At 36.9% G+C, this 24975-nt stretch overlaps 1 protein-coding gene across 1 annotated transcript in view; it reads right to left on the minus strand.

Annotated features, from left to right (window-relative positions):
- COL25A1 (collagen type XXV alpha 1 chain) overlaps positions 1 to 24975 on the minus strand; it is a 285675-nt gene that overhangs the window by 117234 nt on the left and 143466 nt on the right. Inside the window, exons 3-4 of the mRNA XM_057370712.1 lie at positions 20473 to 20517; positions 18384 to 18391 (exon numbers count right to left, since the gene is read on the minus strand). Coding sequence (XP_057226695.1) covers positions 18384 to 18391; positions 20473 to 20517 — 53 coding nt within the window. The remainder of the gene's footprint in view (positions 1 to 18383; positions 18392 to 20472; positions 20518 to 24975) is intronic.

The raw sequence follows: 24975 nt of genomic DNA on the forward strand, positions 1-24975 counted from the left end.
CAGACCTAAGACAGAATTAATAAAAACAGCGTGGTGGGCATTAGCCAGGCAGTAACTGGTGTTTAAGAAAAGACAGGTTCAATGTGTAATGAAGGAACTGTTAGTTTTGGCAAATCACAATGGTCTAAAATAACCAAACATATGAAATAATGCATCTTGCTTCTGTATTTTTTCTTTAAATAACAGAAAACAGCTACTTAGCCTATTTATTTATGTGGTTGCAGCATAAAAATTCATAACTAATCTGTAATTAAATCAACATTACAGAAATTATGGTTAATAAAAAACTCTAGCACACGCAGTTCACAGGAGTACTAAAATTTTCTACCTACACTTTGTCTAAGAAGTTCTGTGCCTTATCCTGCTTTCTTTTTTTCCCTTGGGGAACATGGAATTTTCCTCACTAGTACAAGTTACTTGTTTTTCTTTAGAGTCCAGAAGTTGGTTGCAGTTGTATGACTGCAAATTGTACAAAGGATTTAAAGTAGATGTATACTGTCGCACCYGAATAATTGGTCTTGTATCAACTGCCTGTTTAGGTGATCTGAGGAGAGAGAATAGGACTAAAGAAAGCTGGATTAATTTTAAATTTGATATTTATTTGCTATGTCTTCTGACAATGAGCAGCCAAGTTAACTTGCACTGACARTGGAATAAGAGCAGGCAGAGTAGTCTTTTTCTGCTACTAAATTAATGTTTTAGGCTGAAATTGAGAGCTCTCAGGKATTTGCCCTATGCAAATGGGACACTACTTTATGTCTGCTGAAGAGAAGCTCTCTCTTAAATGCATCCAGACTTTCTCCCTGGAGCCTCACAGGCACCCCTCTCCAAACTGCCTCTCCTAAGCATATGGCCCCTGAGGGCTGACTGCTCACACTGCCAGATTTGGATCACTGTTGCTGAAAAGACAGCACACAATGTATTTGCTGGTTTTACGTTCATCTATTTTATCCTTGCTGCATTTAGTCCCCTTCCTAAGCACTACTTTGGCTTGTGAGCTAACAATGAGTGTAAAAGTTAAGCTTAAATCAGGTCTGTAGTGGCTCTGGTGTCTGTTTCATGCAGGACTGTGTATTCATACCTTCTGCACTATTATGAATATGTATTACGTACAGGCATACACATACTGAGCTAGTTCAACAAGCTACCAAGAAAATAATAAGCACTATGAAAAAACTTCTGCCATATCATCTAGTGTGTTCCCTAACTGTCTGTCTTCTCCCACCCTATATCCTGGACTCTGCCAAAAATTCCAGACATACTTAATGTGAACAAGGACATCAGTTGGACGCACACATTGTCAAACCCATTATTTTTGGTACAGTATTGGCTTTGTAAGARGCCTGTGCACTAACCTACTTGTCAGATCCAATAACAAGTTACTGTGCCTGGGAAGCCCCATGGGAATAAAATGCCTTACCTCTCTTTCCCGCCAGCTCTTGCTGTGGTTTCCTGTCACATCATGAGCAGATGACATGCTGAGAGTGTAAAACRGGTCATCAGTACCCTGGCTGTCTGCATGACCACTACCTTATTTATGTGCTGACATCCCAGGAAAGTTCTGACTGTTGGGATGACCTACAGCATCTTTCAAAAGTTGTCTATGAACAGTCCTTCCCTGGTGGCAAGGAAGAAGAAAGCAACACTTTCCAATGCATTAGAACAATACAGCWTTTACTATTATGTTTTCTCTGTGCCTTCTTATCCCACAAACAGCACACATAAAGCACTTACTAATTTTCTCATAATTATTTAGCAGAATTCTAAATATGGTACTATATGCCCCAAAAACTCATGTATTTCTAAGTTATTAGTTATCCCAGATATTTTCTAGCATTGGGTATTACAGGATATTTACCTGTGATATTTACACACAGTCTGCTGCAGGTACAAAAATGAAGGCTGATCTGAACTCTGGCTATGAATAACTTCACTTCTCAAAAACAGAGTTTAAGACACTCCATAGTGAGGTTGTGGTAAGTATATAAAGTTCCCCACAGGACTTTTTGGGACAGCAGCGAAGTTTAACTGTTAGGTCTTCTGCAAGCTTAGCCCAAAAGATTTAATTAATCTTATGATGAATGAATACAGAAAATAATGATGCAAGTATTTGTAGAAGGAAGATTGTGGGGTTAAACTGGCTTAGAGGGACCAATCAACAGCTCTTGCACCTGTATAAGAGCTTGTATTGTGAATATMAGCACTGTTTTCAGGGAATGTTTCTTTATCATAGGAAAAAAACACTATGCTTCCTTACAATGCTAGGTGTTTTAAAATTACTATTGAATTTTTGCCTGCTGTTTATCCATGCTACATAGCTCCCGTACTTGAATTAAAAGGACTATATGTAGCATTTCAAGGAGTCTCAGAAAGAAGAATCAGAAATTCCCAAYAGGCTGTAGAGAAGCATCTGCTCAYAAGGGAAAATAATAGGAATTTCTCTCTTGATTCCATTTGTAGCAGGGCTATTTGGTCTGAAGTCTCAAAATGTCTTCTGGGATTTGCTTGGTAGAATATAGGAAGAAAGCAAAACTTGCTTGAGACACACTGACTTTCAGAAGGAAAAAATACTGTGAAACAGAATACTATCCCTTCATTATAAAAAATACTTCAGTTTTAACAGCTAAACATGGTAATTTCCTTCTTTCCTCAATTACTTCCTTCTGGTGTTAGAAAGAGCAAGAAAGTACTATTCAAAAATGGAAAAGATTAGAATCTCCACAACAAATACAGGCTGGATRAGAAAGATGAGCTGAAATAGTACATGAGGTTACTTCAGGATGCACTGAGAAAAATCCTGTGTATGACAATATTTACTGAAATTCACTACAGGGTTGCACTGGAAGTCTTGTGGAATACTCCAAGCAATTTTCTTTTGAGATAAGGACAGTTTAATTTTTTCATTCCTTTTTAGTGAAAGAATTAAAGCTATAGTCTGTCTATGACTTAAACCTGAAGGTCTTCAGAGCCATGCTATGTAAATCAAACTACTTTCTGCTCTGTTCTATAAAATAACTGCCACTACAGATTAGCAAGTAATTTTTGATAGGAAGTACCAAATAAATAGTCTTCCCAAACACAATCCCTGTAACACAGTTTAGAAAACTAGACAAGACAATAAGAACTGGATGAGTAAATTTATACAACACATGACACTGGATATTTACTTATGCTATTACATAAACTTTTTTTTTTTTTTTCAGAATCCTCAATATTGTTTGTACAGTAGAGGTTTTTTTTCCAAATAGTATCCAGCTATTTACTCAGCACTTAACTATCTATCTAATAATTCTATTATGGACAGAGAACACACAGAAGGAAGTAGAGCATGAGTGCCATTTCAGTCTGGTTTTGAACAAAGCAGCTTCCACACCTCAAGAACACTGTAAATAAGCTCTCTCAAAGAAAAATATTTTTATTCAGATTTTCAGTACATCACAAAATCAGYTGTTTTCCATTTAAGCAGTATCTTTTTACATAGGTGTTACTCTGCAGGTAAATATTTACAGATTTTAGGGGTTATTGTTAAAAAGTGACTATGAAAGCAATGACATCAGAAACCTTTGTAGAGTTTCTGTTGAAAAGATGGCAAATATTATYAGTTTTGGCAGCTTTAATACAATAATTTCTTCAGAAATTTCTCACTGAAAAGCAAAGATAAGGAAAGATATCACATGTTGAAATTTACTATGTGATAAAAGAATCCTCCACAGAAAGAAAAAGAAGATGGTATGGATTATCTTTTTACTCTTCTCCACTTATACTTCAGTGATGTTTTTCATTTAAGGAATAGTTATCAAAACACTGAATTGCAAACCAGGACATACAATAAAGAGAAAACAGATATTATTTCTTCTTTGTAAGGTGAAAAACCACACTCTATAGAAAGGGTTTTTTAGTTTGATTTTTTTGTTTTTGTTTGTTTTTTTTTCAGAATTCAGAACTCTTGTCCTGAAAAAATTATGTGACTAAATTATTACACATTTATAGACAATCTACCATGAATTTGACTGTTAGATTGTTACCTGCAGCTGCCTGAAAATCTCTCATGTAATTCATGTACAACTGGAGATTCAGGATCAAGCACGAATCACCTGTACAGCAGCTTTATGAGCTGCGTGCCAGTTATTATGTCAGACTGAGCTTAAAAATACCTCTGTGGAGGGGGAAAAAAAAAAGAAAATCTGTCTCAAACAGCACAGGTCCACACATCATCCCCCATTAATTTCTGGTGAGGTGAAAGATGACATATCACCTTTTCAAAACTCCTGTTTTATTTTTAGATTGATAGAAGTCAAAAAACCCATCACTTTCAGGTCTCCTCATCCTGATACCATTAGAATGATGGTACCATTCTTTCTTTTTGTCCCCTTTGTCTAATTACAGGCTTATTAAGGCTGAGTTTATTAGATTAAATATAGTATTCCTAGCAAGGATATACGTTTTCTATCAAGCCTGATGAGATTTTTTTTTTTCTGAAGTTTTGCTTTAGAGCTTATGTGAGCAATGAGCATGATCAGATCATCAACAAGCTGRATTTCTCCTACTGATGAAACATTATTGGCTCTTTTTCAGTGACTGAAAATGATTGCTGTTGAGATCAAGGGGGACAACAGCCTAGGTACAGAAGTCACTTGCTCCATGTCTGGGAGAAGACCATGTCTGGGAGAAGAAGAGTGCACTAAATTAACTGGCAACAAGTCTCTCTGGCCACCAATCAGGTTAAAAAAAAACAAAACAAAAAAAAAAAAAAAACCAAACAAACAAAAAAAAAAAACCCTGAAAAAGAAACCCCAGCCAAAACAAAACCAAATAATCTAGACCATTTGGGCAGAAGAAAAATTTCCTGCAAAAAGAACAAGCTACAAGAGTACAAGGAAGATGAGTTGAGCCTTTCTAAAATGCTTTTACTGCAAAAAGAAATATTACCAACAATGAAGCTGACAATGACAAATGAAGCACTACAAGACTCTTTCAAAAAAGTCAATTTCAGAGCTCCCAAGCAGTTCATATTAGTTACTGCCTGAGACACAAACTTCAGCTAGATGGATCATCACCTGGAGATTGCAAAGTATAACTGCGTTCTGRGGTAGAGATGTAGAGGTTTAAATGAAGTGAGATTCTTTAAAAACAACAAAACTCACAGTGCTGTTAGACTGCTTGATTTTCTTGACCAGAAAGTTAYGTATCCCATCCTAACTGCAGAGACTTTACCACCTTCAACTTTCAGAAATATCTTGCCTTTCTTAGGCTTTTTCAAAACACTGCTGCAAAATTAATCATTCAGGATCTGAACTACAACCGCTCTGCATTACACAACACTGATTTCATTTTCATGGAGAGGTTTTCTTAATGCCTTGATAGAATTATCCCCTAGGCCAAGCAAACTCTCACTTGTTTGCAAGCCGTGTTTTAACTCTCTCCTATAAAAATTCCTACAAGATTACTTTTATCAAACCAACAAGTTTCTCAAAGCACACTGTGGAAGCACAGAAGAGTCCAAGAAGCCAGATCCTGATAAAACCTGGAGAGTGATGAATTGCAGCACGATGAATGAAGCTCCATCAGCCAGAAAAGTTACACCATGACTAAACTAGGTTCTCAGAACTGAGACTTCATTTCATGAACATAAAGGTAATCAGAAGTTATTCAAATTTATATTTTAATCCACCTGCCAATGGAATGCTTTCAGGACAGAGAAAAATGCAGCAAGCACAGGTAACGCAATAAGATAATGTTTATCTGCTGAGCACAAGTGACAGAAGTCTAAAATGTATCTTGCTGTTGTTGTTACAGAAAAGAAAATGTTTGTGTTTTTCCATACTTTTTAGTTCTTTATATTTAAAGAAATAAAAGAACATGCAACCTGAAGTTATGMATTTCATTAAGTGGCTCTAGTGTCCATATTAGGCCAAATTAAATGATGAAAACTATTACTAATAAATTACTTTAAATATTCCAAAATAAACCAGAAATGCCAGGTACAGTTTCCAAAACTTTTTTTTGGAGCAACACCACTCTACATTGCAAGACTCTTAGCTGGGAGCCCTACTTGCASTCTGRATACTCTTAATAGTTCCTTCACAAYTGTAAGATGGACTGGYTATGTCTAGAAGTARGCAATTTAARGAAGAAAAAATTGCTCAGAGTTTGGCTATTAGAGAGTGGCTGAACTACAAAAAAACTCTGCATATGGTAACAATAAGGGAGTACAGACAGTTCTGTGCAAGAAAAATTACAGTCACAGCTTTACAAAAGCGTATTTCACAGCTGAGAAACAATTGCCAAGATACTTTTTATTTTTATAGGTTATGCAGGAGATCTGAAAGACAGTTTGTTGTGGTGCAGATGCATTTTTTGAGTATTTGAGCACTGTGACTGCTCTTGCAGTATGTATGTAAAAAACTGTAAGAGTTGGATGTTGGAATCCAAAGTGAATGGATATCCTTCATGGCCAACATTGCATTGAAAATGCAATATATTGCAAGTATATGTAAAAAAGGGCCCGGTGAAGGGACTGTGAATCCCAAACTGTGGAGTACCTCTGTTGTCTTCACACATCAGAACTAGCATAAAAATTATTTTCAGGCAGTTTTCCTCCTCATAACCATTGTCTCTTACCAGCATCTACTATATCTGACACACAGTCATATCTGTATGACAAARTACTGCAGGGGGAAACTACTGTTGACCTCAGAAAGAGTAAGAGCAACATAGCTCAAGTTATGGTAAAGAAYGGAGCCAAAATGTTTCACCTATCCATAATCCATTAAAACAGTCTAGAGAAGTTTTGCAGAACTGTGTTCCTATAAAAATACCTGGTTAAGCTACTGAATTCCAGAACAGCTTAACAAGTACTTGAACATGRAAAACAAGCACACAGACCAGGGAGAAAACTCCTGCATTCTACATAAAACCTCTTTTTTCACCCAAAGAAACTGAAACCCCTCGATCTGTAAATAGAAAGCACATGGCTAATTCATCAATGCCAACATCAATGTRTGACTATATTTGATGTGGTTGGTGCCATGTTGATGAGAAAACAATAAACTGTGAAAAATGTCACTTCTCAAAAATTAGCTGGCTCACATTCAGTAGGAGATAGACTGTTGTAACAGCTGCGGCATGATGACTTTGATGAATTAGATTTTTGTTCTTCTGGAATAATCCTGAAGAATCTGTCTCCTCACACCACCATGGAAGAAAATCCATTTGCTCAATGAGACCCTGTTAAAGAACAATCTTTCTTATTACCTATGTTTTGATGGCTTTATGGAATATGAAAAAAAAAACCCACCAAAATTTCACTTCTTTCAGTCAGCCTGGTTTTTGGCTTCTATAAATCTTTTCTTTTTAGGGTGAGTAAGGTCTATAAGGAAAAATAAAAATATAGTGGGTATATACAACACAGTATCTATATGTAACCTTCAGAGACCAATTTTTTCATCTTCCCTCGGTAGAAACATCAGCTTTGAAAGATTGACAAACTCAGGAGCAGGAACATAAAATGATTTTTGCTCTGTTAGGAGAGAAGAATCCTACTATCATGCTCCTTTTATCTGCCTATAAAGGCAATTATTCTGAATGAGTCTCCCAGGGAATTAAAAAAAAATACAGCTGCCATAGAGATACTTCTTTGTTGAGTTGCACTGAAGAACCAGAYTCGATACATCTCCATAAAAGAGAACAGTTCCAACAAAGGGTTTAAAAGAGAACATTGTAAAAGCCAAGGTAYTGAAGCATTTATAAATAAACACACAGATAAAACCCTAATCTCTTTCAATTATCRTGAGGTTGAAGAAAGCCTTGTTTGAAGAATTCCAGGATAAGGGAAAAAAGCTTGTGCAGATACACTACATTAAAACTTAAACTCCAATGCAGGTGCTTTCAGCTGYGGGCTGCCATATGTGGTCAGTTATTGGAACATAAAATTCTGTGTTTGCAAGTCCATTCAGATACTTTTGGCATGCATCTATGAGATTTAAAAGGCACAGATATGCACACAGCTATTGTGAAGACACCACTGTTKTTCTAAACGCTACAGCCTAAATCACCTGTCAGTGGTTGGTGCTGTATACAGACATGCCCATCGAAAATGACTTAGAACTAGGAAATTCTTGAAAAGCCTAAATGATCATGGACAAAACTATAGGAAGCACACTTAGAAAGATTATTTCAATCATGGAAATAAAATAGAATTCAGGAATGGACTACCTATTCTATTTCCCTAATTTCGCAAAGAAAATAATTTGTATTTCAAGAAAAGAGTACTCCTAGTTCTTGAAAAAAATTTTCACACAAATCATGATCAGGTACCAGAGGGAACTTCTATTGCTGTGACTTCAAAAACAAATTCAYTAAACATRTGAAGTGTTCAGACAGGCATACARCACCTTATATTTGCAAGTCTGTGCTTTKATTAGATCTATTAACTGGAGAGCTGCATAGTACCTCACTTACCATCTTAATAAATACCCTGTTCCATCAGCCTAAGACCTCAGTCCTAATGGCCTGTCACACAAAACACTGGACTTCTTTGATTCTAAATTCCCTTTTAAACTCCAAGTACAGCCAGTACCTCACTGCACCATCAAAGAGAAATCTTTTTCTTCCTTGACAACTGCTGCACAGAAACATGCAAATTCAACCAACAAAACATTTAGCCAAGGAAGCAAAAGTTATTGAAATCTGAACTGCAGTAGAACATGGGCCATCCTCCAGCCAAGAGAACTTGAAAATCCAAATATGTTATACCTCTACCTTTCTAMGCCATACTCCAGCAAATCATGCACTCCTCTTGGCTATTTCCTAATTTCAATCAAATTATGCAAGTTAAATTGAAGTCCACTGGAGCTGAACAGGTGAATCCAAAGGCAGAATATAGTTCAGTGAAACAACTTTTAAACTCCAAGCATTTACCAAAGTCATTAGTTCATTTAATCTCAAACTCTCTAGACTGTTCCTTTAAGTTTTGTGGATCCACACATGAATACCCCCAAACATTTTCATTATTTTCTCCTGACGCAACTGGTTTTCAAGATTATAAAAGGATTTTTGCAGAAGCTGGTGACAGCATGAAGGAAAAGGGGGGGAAAAATGTGGTTCTTTGCATTCCCATCTAGGGAGAAAAAATTTGGATGTGATGGTAATACCAGATTACACTTAACATACCCTAAGGGCAGAGACCTAAAATGAGAGATCTTCTATCGTATTCAGAGTGGATCAGAAAAWATCAGGGTAATTGATCCACACAGCTGGAAGTGGAAATGTTGAGGTCATTTTCTCTTTGGMGACTGGCTGATCACTCAGAGCACCTGAATGAAAACCACAGGCCTCACTCGTGCCTTTTTTCTGTTAAAAAAGGAAGCTAAAATTGCACTTTCTCAGTGACTAGGAATGCAAATACTACATTATGCATAACTAAAGTCAGAGAGTCTAGCAATTTAGGAACAAGTTTCTTAAAAAAAATCTTGCACCCCTTGACCTCAAACAGGATTAACAATGCACTTAAAACTCCCACGTAGGATTAGTCACCTGGGTGCTGTATGGGGAATACAGTTTGACATATCATTYAGTATATCATAAATCTAAATTAAAAATCCAGCATAAAAGAAAAATCTCAGAACCATGTTTATAATCTCCCTTCCAGGGGAACAAACTGATGACTTAAAAATTCTTATCGGGAGGCTTAGGATTTGCCTTTGCATTTGTGACAGGTATAAACTGAATCACAGCATCATTTAGGTTGGRAAAGACCTTTAARATMATCATGTCCAACCATTAAGTAATTAAATACAGTATTTCTACTGTAACTGATTTAACCTTGTCTTTGAATTTCAAAGCTTCTTGTGAGAAAGTAATGCTTCAGTCAAATTCTAAGAGGCATTTTTAACCACCACTGATTAATCACTCTACATCTACATGCAACTGTCAAACACAAACTGAAAAATGAGTCMTAGAATTAAAAATCTTTTGGAACAGAAAATTTTGCTCCAAGGTAGTTTATTTCATAAATAAAGCTTGTTCTGCTACACCAGAGAGCTACATAGCACATTCGGAGGAAATGACTGGAAAATTTCAAGTGGCAASCCTGACGAAAAGCGAGTATGAATGATCTTAGGTACAGTTCAAGCATTAATTAAGCCTGTCAAAGCATAAATGTGAAGATGTTAACCACAGCCTACTGCATGGCACCTGCTAAGCTGCCAAGCTGAACTCAGTGGAGTAGCCCAGAGAGACCAGAAATGTATGTGTGCTGTCAAAAAAATGACAAACCAGCTTAATTCCTTTCCCTACCCACACATGCTTTATTACGAAAGAGAAGAGGGCAATTTCTAAGTCTCCAGAGGAAAAGTACTGAAAAAATACATTTAATTCTTGAATTACACCTACCATATCTATCTACCATCAGCTATAAATCTTTATTTATCTGGTAGATATATGGGTTTGTATCATTTTGAATTGATGTCAGCTGTGAATCAAAACTGCACTGACTCATTCTAGCCTTCAGTATCCTAGCATTTTGTGCTCAGTTTTTAATCACACACTGACATCTACAAAGTCCCATGCAGAGATGTGGATTTTACACTACCAGAGTCTGTGCACATGAGATTGAAACTGTTAGTTCAAAGAAGGTCTTGGTGGATCCACCATATGGTAAAAATTGTCTGTATTACTAATCATACACTGAGGTTATTTATTTTAATGTTGTTTTATTTTTCCATTAGTTTTCTACATCCTTATTTGTAATGCTATGCACAAAATGGACTCAAATAGCTCAGAAAGTTTAATGAGTTTAAACCAGGACACACTATGTGGGCAGGCATTTACTGCAGCACAAGTAATTTTCTTAAGTCACCATGTGAACTTTCTCCTTTAGCTTATCTATGGCAATTTATTTTTATAATTTTCAGAGAGGAACAGGCTAGAGTTATCTTTTTATATTGCTGGCTTTTGCAGATGAGGCAGTTGTTCCTTCRCTATCATAGTCACAGAAAAGGAATAGCTTGGGGCTCTCTGAGTTTCCTCCAGGGAGCTGCAGAAATAAACACTGCATTCTCTTATTTATGCACTCAGCATTACACAAATGTAACGAATGATTCAGCCCACGGTTCATTCAAAATGGCAACTGCCTTGTAAGAGGCTAATAAATGTGTTCTGATGTGTAGCTTCATATCTGTGAAACAAAATTATTAGCAATGGTAATCTTAAAAGGTCTCAAAATTTTCTGTTAGAACCATCTTTTATAATTGTCTTCACTCATTGTGAAATATTGGCATAAAAAAATTAAACTCATGAATTGTATTGCATTTTATTTATAGAACCAAAGGTCATAAAACCCCATTATTGTAGGWATGTGACTGATGTAATTAAAAAGGCCACATTTAGTACTTAGCCATGCAGATTTAGAGATCCTCCCACAATTTGTATGAAAACCTGGAAGTTTATTTGCTGAATATTTTCAGTATGTCCTCAGCTACAGTATGTTTACAAAAATCACATTTTTACAATCTGCCTCTGGTTCTCATGGCACAGAAATATTACAAAGTTAACCTTCATGGCAGGAAGCTTACAGAGCACTTTTTAAAGCTGAAGCATCTATTTGGGAACACCACTGACGTTTGCTGAGAACACTGTTACTTGTACAGTTCAAAACAAAGAATTCTGTAAACCCAGGAATCTTTTAAGATGGACATCTGACCAGCTGTATCTCTTTCCACCCTCTGAAAACAAGGAAGGAGTTTGAAGCAAATGGAATAACTGAAAAACCCAAGTCTTCAAAACCAATCACCTCAGTTGTGACTGAACACAAGGCCAAAGCATGTAAACTGAGAAAACACGTACTAAAATCACAGTACAAAGAATCTGTTGAGATTCCACGTTTTGGATTTTCTGCTCATTTTTTAAAAAAAACCCTGAAATAGTTATCAGTGTTTCACTACCAAACCTGAAATTTATCATAAACATTTTGCAGCTATATGCCCAAGAGTTACTTTGGGCAAATGCCAAAAATAAAGGGTGGTCTGTGAAGACACCTGTCGAGAAAAAAAAAGTGCTGCAGAGTGGGAAATTTCTGTAGGATCACCAAGCCAAATCCTCGGGGTAAGGTCAGGAATTGAGATGGCTGCTCCCTGAGCTTAGACATTAATGTTTTTGTACAATTCTGRAAAAGAGGAGATCTGAGCAGCAACTAGAAACACAACAGCCGCTGCAAAAATGCTTGAAATTGCCATAGGCTATGTTTAATCCCAGATGAAAAACTCACAGTTTTTGCTCATTTCTTCTCTTTTGATTATTCAAATTACACTCTTATTACAACAACTGAGTTGCCATTGTATCTGAGGTTGAAAAACTTGCACTTGGATGCGATTAATTTTATTTATATCCAGAGACACTGCTACTTAATACACATTTGCCTAGGCAGCCCCAATCTCTAACTGGAGACATAGAAGAAAACAAAATATGACACACCATCAAAGAAAGAGCAACATAGCAGCATAAAAAAACGCCTTTTACCAATTTCTCACAAGGGTGGTTTTTATSTTCTTCCCCACCAGGCCTATTTCTTCCAAATCAAATGTCTCACAGCCCTCCACTGTTCTACCTGGAATTCTCTTTGCCTTTTGTRATATAGGAACAGAAAATGAGGTGAGGAGAAATCAGAGACTTATAACAGCAGCTTGAAATTCCTTGCAGATCAGGATAACAGCTTTTCTTATGGTATATTGGGACAAGCTTTTATGGGTGCAAAAACCAGAAGTGTGATGACAAAGACATTTTGTAATTCAGAAGGAGTTATATCAAACTAAAGAAGAACTGAAATCCTCTATCTGCAGTCCTAAGCTTTGCCCATTTGTAATCTTGAGGTGAAAATTTTAAGCTCTAAGAAAATTTTAAACTAATTGACAGGTGAAATTTCCAAGGTCTGTTTCAGATTTTATCAAGTGATGATATTTGACATTTACAGAAGAACAATATCCAATTCAGACACAATTTTTTTCTGCAAGAGAGGAATCTGTCTACATTTCTTGAAGATGAAACAAAGATGATAGGAGAAATGGGATTTAATATAAGGCAYGTGGTCACCTGGAACAGCTTTGACTGCTCCTGAAAGTCTTGTAAATGTGTGAAGTGCTCTGCAGGCTGATATCATGCAGAGATGTAGAACATACTTTCCCACTTCTCTCTTTTATATGAAGCAATACTCTACGGACATTTCCATATTCAATTCTGAAGAAGTGCAGCTTTACCACCATATATGTGGTGTAAAACTCCCRGGATTATTTACTTGGATGTTTTGATCTGTACCCCAGCTAGGGAAAAGTGTTAGGGAAAAAAATTCTGGTTGCTTCAATTTTTCAATGGAAAACTGTATACAACTGCTATCCGTTCAAACTACAGAGGTTTACAAAACCCCATAGTTGTGTATTTGGCCTCCTCATTGYATTCATAAGATATCAGTTTTATTTAGTGGTTGGGTCATTTTGGGGGRAGGGTTTGTTGTGGGTTATTTTGGGGGGAGAGGTGTATTTTTTTCCAAGTTCTAGCATTATTTCCAAAGTGACATGGTCATACAAAATGCCTGCAACAAATGCCTGCCATCTCATTCTCTATCGTTTGTGCACTCTTTTCCCTGTTTCATTTGAGTAGATGTGGTACTCTATTTCAATTTTAACCTCAAGTTGAAAGAGTCACAACTCAGAATTTGGTCACTGTCTGTTATACAAAGCTTGGCGTGAAGAAAAAAAAAAAGAGTTATACCAGTGTACACTTTTTTTTTTTTGTATTCCTGATGCCTTAAATAATAACCAATTAATCTTAAACCCCTTAATAATTGTGTTACTCATTAGCAGTAAGCCACGCTTATTTTACTGATTTTTGATGTTGTTTCTTCCTGGGAACTTCAATTTTTCACTTTCATTCCTTTTACTGTCACAATTATTTGAAGTACCTTTAAAACTGGAATAAACACAGGCAAAAAAACCTTAAGTCTTGGAGAAAGCAGATGCTTGCTTTTGTGAGAGAGCTACACTCAGTTTAGGGTATGTGGCAAACACACCTCACCATCCTCACAGAATATCCCATAAAATCCAATACAGATTAAAGCAACGAGGCTTCTACAGGAGTTAAATAGGACTCTGGAGAAATAACTTAAAACACTAATGGCCTTCTCACAGAGCTCTACAGGGCTGTACAAATACTTCTAAAGTACACTGCACTTGCAGTTATGTATTTTCCATTCAAAGCGGGAGGATATGACTAACTCAAAAGATTGAAACACCCAGCCATGTGACAACTTTCAAGAGGCAAAGCCAGATTTTATTCCCAGACATTTTCAAGCAGGAAGAAGCAGTGCTCAGTCAAGCACTAAGCRCTACGGAAGGCTCACATCTGCCTGTGCACCCACGGACGGATGCACACATGAAGAGAAATGCATTCAGATCAAAGTTTGTCCATAACAACACCACGATTAGACCCAGTAACTTCCATACCATGGCTCTGAAGCACCTTCATTCTTTTCAGATCCCACAAATCTCTTCAAGGAAACAAACTTGTACTCACCTACACTGATAAATCACTCTAAGGGAAATTGGAATGTGCACTTSGAAACCTGATAATGGTTTCAGTACATCCAAGCAGGTTTCGTGATACTTGATACAGTTCCTCACCAGCTGACTTTCATCGACTGGCAATTGTAAAAATGGACATTGGATRATGATCCATTGGTGATGTCACTGTGCAATTACAGAACCTGCCCAGGTAAAGACACTAAAATAGGCTGCATCAAATGAAGCACTGCCAACAGGTCAAGGGAGCTGATTCTCCCTCTCTGCTCCACTCTTATGAAAGCCCATCTGGAGTAGTGTCCATCTCTGGGGCCTTCAACGTAAGAAAATACATGGCCCTGTTGGAGCAAGTCCAGAGGAGGATCACAAATATGATCAAAGGGATGGAAGCAGCTCTTYTRYRCAGGCAGGCTGAGAGAGTTGGGRYTGKTCAGCAAAGGCTCCAGGGAAACTTTATTTCAGCCTTTCAATACAGAAAGGGGGTCTGTAAAAAAGGTGTGGAGAAATACACTTTTTATCAAGGCCTGTAGTGACAGGACAAAGGGTAATGACTTTAAGCTAAAAGAAAGTATATTTATATTGGATATAAGAAAGAAATTTTTAATTGTAASAGTAGCAAAATACTGGAACAGATTGTCCAGAGAAGCTATGGATGGCTCATCCCGAGAAGTGTTCAAGRCCAGGTTGGATGGGGCTTTGAGCAGCCTGGTCTAGTGGAAGGTGTCCCTGCCTATAGSAGAGRGACTGGAGCTAAAYGATCCAGTAATTTTCTTTCACACCCAAACCATTTTGAGAGTCCGTGATTCTACTGAGTTGTCCTCTAACCGCAGAGGCTCAAGTTATGCAATTTATATTTTACCAATGGAAATCTTTTTTAAAACTCACTGAAAAATTAAATCTTTTGTCTGAAATACATAGGTAGATCAATATGGGAGGTCCCTCCAAGCTACACCATCAAGTGCTGTAAGTAAGATTGTTATATGCTTCAACAGTCATGATGTTGTGCACATATTTTATCACATTTAATCATTTGGTTTCTAATTCCCATGTGGCAGAAGGCATAAACTTMTTTCAGTGAATGGGACTCTGCAGACATTTTGCCTGACTACTAGAAATAAATATACTATCAACAGATTTTAGAATGATGCATTATTTCATATTTTTTCAGGCAATAAATCCTAAAGATATGAATGAAATGGATAGAAAAATGAATTGCATCCATTATCAGAAGTTACTCTGTGACAGTCATTGCAGCCAGTTACTGGTACCTCTGTCATAACATTTTACTTTGCTCAAAATGCATTGAATGAAGCAGTCGAGTGAAACAGGACAGAATTAAAAGAAAGGACTCAGAGGTTCCAGATGGCAACACTACAGCTTTATAAAATGGAAAATTGAGATGCAGTATCTTAATAAGTTTTTAAATTAATTAATTACGAATTTTGTATGCAAGAATGAAGAAACTCAACACAAAATATGTACAACATAAAAAAGTGCATCTCATTTATGCATTGTAGGCTGGTTCTTTTCAGAAAATTGTCAAAGGCTTTTTATTTCGCTTTGTTTTTAAAKGGAAGTTCTACATAAGGTCCTTTTRACAGTAAWAARGAAAAATCAAAATGTGCCAACAGGATTTTAGAGTAATCATAAATTGCTGTCATAAATATATGATGAGTTACCGGATAGCCATTTCGCCCTGGTAGACCCTGGTTGAATGAGATGAAATGGTACGACAAATTAACAACACAATCGTGACATATGACACAACAAACATGCAGAGCACATTACTAGGAAATTATAATTTGCTTTTTTTTTTTTTTTAATGTGATGGTATTTCAAACCAATAAATATGAGATAGGTACTACACAGTAAAGAAATGAGGCTTTGGCAATGGAAATTATGTGTTTTAACTTAAATAAAYCCTTTAATTAAAAGGCTACTGGCTACTTCTGATGCCCACTGAAATTGTGGTTTTTATGAAGAGAATTATCCAAGTAAACTGATGGGCAATATGTAGTTAACTAAAAAAAATAAAGGTTTACTGCTTAGGCAGTAAAGTATTAGATTCCACTAGAACATAGGTGCCAAAGGAGAAATCTGAGATTCCTGTAAAAGATCATAAAGTCGAAATCCCCAGCTTTTGACTGCTATTACATGTGCCACTCAGTAGTCATGTACAAAGAAAATAAACAGAGCACTGCAGCAGCCTTTGAAATTACAGCAGGCACCTAATTCCATGTAGTTTCATGTGGGATATACAAATATTTGATATTTGAAATGAAAACTAAAACAATACCTACGTTAACAACAGTTGCTCCTAGCCAGTGTCTATGTAAATATAGAAGCGAATTTGGAARAGAAATTACACTTTTTAATGCATTCTAACAGCCTAAACCATTTCTGCCTGTCAGCAAGATAAAGTCTTGTAGGTTTCAAGTATGAAACTTGGAATTTAAAGTTGGAGATTTCTTAAAATGTTTCAGTTTCRGAACCTATTTCAGGTTTGTGCTAATATTGCCAAGATTAAGAGTTATGGCGGGGGGGCATTGTTTGTTTGTTTGATTGTTCAGGTTTTTTTTAATGTACCTATACTGAAACAGTGGGGAGCTGAAGTCAAAGACATTCTTAATGAGGCATAGAGGCATCTTAATCTTGCCACATTGYCTCGCTACAGGAAAATAACTTGTGTCATGATTTATGTTTGCTCTTTGTGTTTCATAGGAGGACTGCAAAAGAAATTGGGGAAAGCAGTGTTTCTTTCAAATAAACCTTTATGCATTAACCCTGGCTTTTCATTGTTAGCTTGTTAAATGAATTTGCCACTATGAATTGCTGAGGACATGGYCAAAATCTTACAAGTATAAATAATCTCATGACTCAGAATATGCAGTCTACACTAAAATCTTTAGATCACAGCAGGAATTCAACATATTTATGAAATATTCTTAAACATGCATGTAGCATAGAATAGACAGATGATAGGGTCTTGAAAATATTGTAGAAATACTTTTAATGAAATCTTTTAAATCTTTTAAAGAAAAAAAAAAGTGGAAGTCTGCAAACTGTAAAAGAAGTACAATTTTAACTATCACACTCTTACACCATATGATGCACATGGATGGCATGACAAACACAAATGTTTGAGATGTAAGTGCTTAGTTCTTCAAGTGTGACTTYTGACCCACTCTGGGAATAAACAAAAACAGCAAACAAAAGACATACAAAAAAACCCAAGCAAAAAACAAAACCACCTCAAAACCCCAGAAGAGAGAAAATGTTTTCTTACAAGAAGAACTTAGCACAACAYTCAATTGACTTACCAAATTCAAAAGTGCTATTTAATAATAATTTTACACAAGCACTTACTGGCTTCAGCAGCAACTACAGTGAAATGAGCTGGAAAGCCTGTATGCCTCCAAAGAACAGGGAGCTTGTACCACAAGACTTTGTGATAAATGCAGAGGAAGTTACTGCCCAGCAAAAGTGGCCAACTCTGGGCTTTAGACAGAATACTCACACGTTTTTACACTGCAGTAAAATATCTRTTATGGAGTCACAGGCAAAATGAACATAACATACTTACATGGAATTAYGAATCCCAATGGCAGTCTGGATCACTGAACATAAAGCTCTATAGGTTTAGAGACTTTTTTCTTAAGGAACTTTCTGATTAAGTTATTCAGCTCCAAGATACTGTATAAATATCAAAATTCCCTCTTGAGTACTCCTGATCATTTTATCACGCTGACAAATTAACAGGATCTAACAGATTTCTCCCTGATTCTGGAAGAACCAACAATGTATCACTGTACTTACAGGAGGTCCTGTGGGGTAGGGGAGAGGGGGTAAAGGGTAAAAAAAAAGAGAAAAAAGAACACGTAAGCTTACRAAGCTTTTGAAGAAAGACACATATGTACAGTCAAGCACAAGGCCTTGGGATTTTCAGCGAGCAGCACTGTTAATACAGGGCACACATTTTCCCACTCAAGTAATTTTGAGCTGTGGTGYTGCTCTGAAACTTGTAAACATGACTACTGCCTAAATGCATGCACTTACCTTAACAAATCTTCAACTACAGTCACACCATCTTACAAAAATTGCTTCTCCATTCATTTCCATGCAATTTCATGCCAGTCCAAAAGCACCARCCATAGACTACATTTTGTCAGACTCCCCATAAGGCACACGTAACCACATCACCAGTTTCAGTTAACCACAGAGTGAGCATTTGATCAGAGCTTGGCTGCAAAATTGCACAAAGTACCCTTGGCATTTAACCTGGGCACCTTGTCAAGAATACGTGTACCAGCATCTTCCAGACATCCAGCTCTGCCTGTCAGGGGAGCTTTCAGTGRCCACCTGACAGTGCTGAACTTTCTTTTCATCGCCTTCCTCTCTCAATGCACACATATAAAATACTCCCCATTAAAATGTCACACTTCGTGAAGTGATATTTGCACATTTTTTCAATTATTTAGACCTCAAAGACTTTTGTTTAGCAGTTCTCGGAAACATTATCAAAGAGCCACAAATCAAATCTACTATTTCAGTCTTATTAAGTTGAGCAGCTGCAGCTCCCAAATCAATGGCATTTCATTAAGCTTTTATGCCTCTAATTTCTGAATAAAGTGAAGTGCAAAAGGAGTATAAACMAACAGCAGCTGCACTTTGAGATTGCTTTTAATATTGACAGCCTTTTGGTCTTAACAATGCAATTTTTATTGTCCATCAACTAAGGTAATTTCTTTATTCTGGCAAACATTCTTAAACAGCATTTTAAGGTGCRGGTCTGTTTTTAAATGAGATCAATYTCCTTTATTAATAGTTTAACATGTGTTTATTTGAGATGTAAAATGAAGCAACAAGAATCCCACAAAGTAATTTCCAGGATCATTTGTAACTCAATCTTTGACCACAGAATTTCCCTCTGTATCACAGCCTCTTTCTTCCTAAGTAAATACTAAGCCAACACTGAATGGAAACACCAAGGTGATTAATTTCAACCTTTGGCAGGATTTGGTTTTAGTTTTTTGATCCAGGCTGATGTGGAAATAGTTTTTAAGAGCCAGATAAATTATCATTTACATAGATAAGAAAGGCTACAGAAGATTTGGAGAGATCAAGTTGCTTGGAAGACTTTCKAGCTGGCAGATTACACAAGACAGCCAAGGAGAACAGAAATGCTCATTTTCTACTGCACTGCCTCCAGAAAGTTCACCTTGATGAAAAACTCAATCCCGCACAGTAATTGGTTCAATTCCTGTGAATGTCAACAGCAAGAGGTGCTCAGCATCTCACAACTTTGCCTCAAATGGAATTTCAAGCTCCACACCACCAGCGGGTTTCAATCAACAGCAACCTCCCTGGCACAGGGTAATGACCCAAAAAGTGTTTTTCTTATTTCTGTTAGAACTTAACTGCTCATTTCTATAAAACAACTTCTCTCATACAGAGCAGTCCACTTATCACATTAAGTCCCTGATTACCGACATTCTTGACATAAGGGATTTCATTTCCTTCTTTATTTCCTTATAAAACTGTTCTCAAACCAAAGGGGGGTGATGTAACACTGACATTATATTCCAGCTACTGACTTAGGTGGAGTTACTCTGACTTGGGCAAGTGAGAGAAGACCCCTAAAGGGTTTGACAGTYACAAAYSTGTTACCCAAGGTACTGCACAGAGCATTATGGAGTGTGCCTACAAATCAAGGATGCCCAAGACTAGAAAAATATCTGGAAGGCCACCAGATATATGCCAAGGGTCACAATATTCACCAGAGAAGTTTCAGAACGCTTTTTTAGAGGACACATGCAATGCAACTAAAAATCAAGGCATGCTGGGTATGCATCCTCACAAAAACAGACATCAAATGACAACAGATCTCATGAAATTGAAAACTTACCAGTCTCTCCTCTTCTTCCCCGCTTACCTCTTTTCCCTGGAGGACCTAAAAAGAAGATGGTGGATTGTAACTTTTTCTTTGAAATTATATGYAGAATATAATTTGTTTGGAATGTAAGGGCATTATACTGACTACATTAAGTTCAGACACTTTGGCTGAGCATGGGTAAAAGATAAAGTAATATTCAGGAAGCTGGAGATGARTTTGACAGCTATGGTAACCACTATGGGCTCCCTGAAAAAAGGCTGGGAGAAACTTTAAAGATCATCCAGTTCATCCCTCTTCAAGGAAAAGGTCTATCTAAATTATTATTGCAGCTTCCAAAGGTAGGATTTTTTCCCTCCAGTATTTCACTGTTCTGACAATTGGAGCATTTTTCTTTATGTCCAACTTGCCRCACTGAAGCCCCTCAATTCTCATGCTTTCCATCATGAACCCAAGAAAAAAATGTCCCTTTTCTTTTCTCAAAAAATTCCCTGTATTCCTCAGAATTGCTGCACCATTCCTTGAACCATCCTAAACCAAATATATTGTGGGACATTAAGTTTCATTTAATTACTCCCGTATTAAGCCCAAAGATCAGTATTTATTTCTAAGAGCAAATCTCCCRGAATTTGCTTTCAGCCTCTAACTGAAAATACACAAGAGATGAAGAAATCATCACCTGCCTTGCGATTGCTAAACACTTAACAATGTTTGTGCTGCCAGATACAGTGCAAGATGCTTTGCCTCCAGGTTATATTTGCTGGCCATAACACAATGATTTGATGACAATCACTGTTTGCTCTTTGCTGAGAAATCTTTACTTCTCATTGTCCCTTCTCCACAAATATTTACATAATACAACCAGCATCTGCTGTTGCCTCTGAAAAAAAATAAATAAAGGAAAATCCTTTTTGTCCCTCATTTCTGCCTTCAATACCCTTTTTCTAAAAACTGCAGCTCTCAGATGTCAGACTGCAGACACATTCCCGCTCTTCCTGGTGACCTTGACATAGTGTTCCTGAAAATACCAGGAAAGCACACTTGCACTTCTCCGTGTACAGCTTGGAGGAGAAGCAGCAGCTGTGGGGGTGACACAAGTCCTGAAACGTGGCTGCTCTGAAAAAAGAACCACAGGTGGGACTCTCAAAGCTGCTGAAGAGAGGCAAGCGCATGGGTGGAATTTCCAAAAGCAGCAAGGCGTGCAGGAGCACAAGTACCTCTGCTGCAGCTGCATCTCACCGTTTGTAATAGATACGAGATGCACAGGTGGTTTTGTGCAAATAGTATCATAGGCCATAGCTTTTAAATAGCTTTGCATTATATATTTGCAGCAATSTGGCTTAAAAGACTAAGATGATGAAAAGCAACATTAGTGAAACAATTTCAAGACATATATGCAACAGCATTCCTTTTCCAGGTAAATAAAATACTATTGATTTAAAAAAGAAAGGAAGAAGGAAGAAGGAAAAAACGGAAGGGAGAAGAGAGAAAAAAAGAGAAAGGAGGAGAGGAGGAGAAAGGAGAAGAAGAGAGAAGGGAGGAGGAAGGAAAAAGAAGAAAAGAAAAAAGAAAAAGCAAACAGGGAACAGAAAAGCAGCTCTTGTCTTGAATGTAAAGAGGCTTATTCCTATCAGGGCATTTTAAATCTGACTAAAACCCTTCATGCATGTTCTAACAGTTACAGTAGTGGCATARTGGAACACAATTTTAATAAAACAATATTATACAAAGCAAGAATGGCATGGGATATTCATAATCAATATTTTGGTATAATGAAAAACAGCAAGTGGCATGTGAGTATGGGAGAATCTTGCAACTTCCTCCTGAAACCCAACTTCTGAAAGAGGTATCAATGGAAACTTCTTACACAGGAAATAGCATGTTACAGACATCAATTTCTATGAGCATCTCTTCGTTTCCCCCCCCCACAACTAACACTGAAAATTCTTAGAGTGCCCCTGCAGGAACACAACCCTGCAGAGCCCCTCCATTGAGATTTCCTGGGCTGCACCCAAGCTCCCAACACAGCTGTAGAGCAATTTGGGCTCAGCATGAACACAGATGTGCAGAAGAAACTTACAAGGTTCTTCTCCAGGTAATGGCACATCATCGTGCATATAGCAATAATATTCTGCAAAACAATAGTTGGTGGCAATAGYTTATTTTATTAAATTTTAGTTGTGCTATRGGTGTGCACACACAGAAATAAGTAYGCTACCAGGTTTGCTCTTGAGAAAGGAACAGTATGTTGAAACTAAAAATTTTGTCTACAGACCAGAAAAAAAACATTGAAGCCACTAACAGAAAATCCTGAAGGTCACTTCAAGCTATGAATTTTAGGAAAGAATGAAATCTGTCCAGAAAGCCGGACTTCATAGAGCGCTAAGTTGCTAGTTTAGCTGTGTACAGTCACAGCAAAAAACAGGCTCCAGCTCCCCTCTCTCCTCTGAAATCAAGTGCTGACCCCTTCTAAGCTGTTACGGTAAGACTATTAGATTTACTTATGTGAATTGTCAGAAAAATTACTGTAATTATTATGTTTCCAAAGTAACCACACTGCTGAGGTTAGAAAAATTAACCTGGACCTAGACCAGTATTAATGAAACCATACTACTGTCCCTGACCATCAGACCAGCAGTATTTAAGGGTGATGTGCATCACTTCTCTCTCTCTTTAAAAGCCATTTTGGTTTGTGCACTGTTAAGTCTGTCAAGGTGGTGGCATTTGCAAAACTCTAAATGTGAGATGAGAGATGGACACTGCAAACTTCTATTAGACTTTGGTGACCATTTGAGGAAATACTTTCTATATATTTATCTATTTACTTACTTTTTTTGCCAATACAAATGAATTCATTTCAAACCATTTACCACAGATGGTTTCAATTCACAGAAAATTAAAGCTGAAATTTATGGTCTTAACTAGATGACCTAGTGCTTCAGAAAGTACACAAGCTTTCATGTTTTCCTGAACAGGCTGCTTTCTCTAAATCTTAACTGCTAACATATCTGTAGCTCCAAAAGTTTCAAGCTATCAAAACCTTGGGCATCTTTCTATAAATATTAATTTTCCATCTGTCTATAATTTTATAACTTGGCACTAATTGGAGGATTTGGTGGAGACTCATCACAGCAGAAGGAGTAGTGAATAARGTTATATTATGGACAATGTCAGCTTACATCAAGTCCACAGATTTTTACAGCTTGCACAAAACACTCAACACAACTGCTCTGAACTTTCCTGCTGGGGATAAAGAAAAAAAAAAAAGCCCCTTCAAGAGTATCAGAATTTCTGAACTGAATTTATTCCAGGGTATTTTAAAGGTATTTAATTTAAAAATATATTTTCATAATAAAAATATAAATATTAGAAAGAAAAATAGGAGTCTGAGACTTGGTGGAATGAGCTGAGTTAATAAGCACTAACAATACTGAGCAATAAGCGAAAGCTTGTTTACAGTAGCCAAATTTGGCAAAATTTTGTTTTTTTAAGATTACTACACTTACCTACAGGCAGGGAGTAAAATGCCAGATCACCTGGTTTTCATTTTCAACTTAATTTAGTTTCAAAATACTTGAAATTCTTTCATTTTTCTAAAACCATCTATTCTTATCAACAGAAAATTTAGAAAGATTTTTAACACCACCACTATTCCCTAATTATGAAGGACATTTTGGAATTCAAAGAAACTAAAACTTAATTGAAACCAGAAGTCAAATATTTTTTTGAACTTCCCAAGTACAAAATGTCAGTCACTCAAAAACTTGTGCCTTTCTTACCTACCATAAAAGTCTGTCAAACAAAAAAACACCACAAATAAACAAAAAACCCCTCCCACTCCATGCAAAGTAACTCATCAGTATATTTACACCAAACAATATCTACATTTCAGCAACAGAAGACTGAAAAAAAAAAAAGAAAAAAACCCACCACATTTGGTGGGTGAGACCAAGGATCCCCCTATCAGCACCTGCCAGGAACATCAAATGCTTTGCCATTTGGTCACCAGCTGACCTAGAAAGTCAAGTTTGTCCTAAATTTGGAAAGAATTACACTGGCATTATCAAGTCAAAATAAAGGGATTTACCCATCTTTGGTTATAACAAACTCCAAAAGCTTTTCATTGTCATTGCAAGTCCATTGCCCCTACACCAAAGCAGGCACCAATCTAAGAGCACACGAGAGTTGAGAATCCTGTTCCTTCTTTTACTGACATGTCAGTCTGCTTTGTACCTCAGTCTGTCTGTGACAGTCTGCCTGAACTTCCTACCTCATAAAATTATCTATCTCATTTCGAGCCTTGGCTGGATAAATAACATTCATTGTTTTACACACAGTACATCATCTGTTTGGCTCCCCATGAAAYATTGCATTGCAGGGCTTGGATTCATGTCAGAAGCTATTATGCAACTTGGCTGAGGAAATGTCAAAAATGAGCTTGGGCTGATCTCCACAGCAAAGAAACCTGACTGCCCCAAGTCAGATTCTTTGTACTGTTTCTCGACATGCTGAATACCA

The sequence above is a fragment of the Malurus melanocephalus genome, unplaced genomic scaffold, assembly GCF_030028575.1.
Source record: "Malurus melanocephalus ecotype Western Australia unplaced genomic scaffold, MMel_1.1 scaffold_131, whole genome shotgun sequence".
NCBI lineage: Eukaryota > Metazoa > Chordata > Aves > Passeriformes > Maluridae > Malurus > Malurus melanocephalus.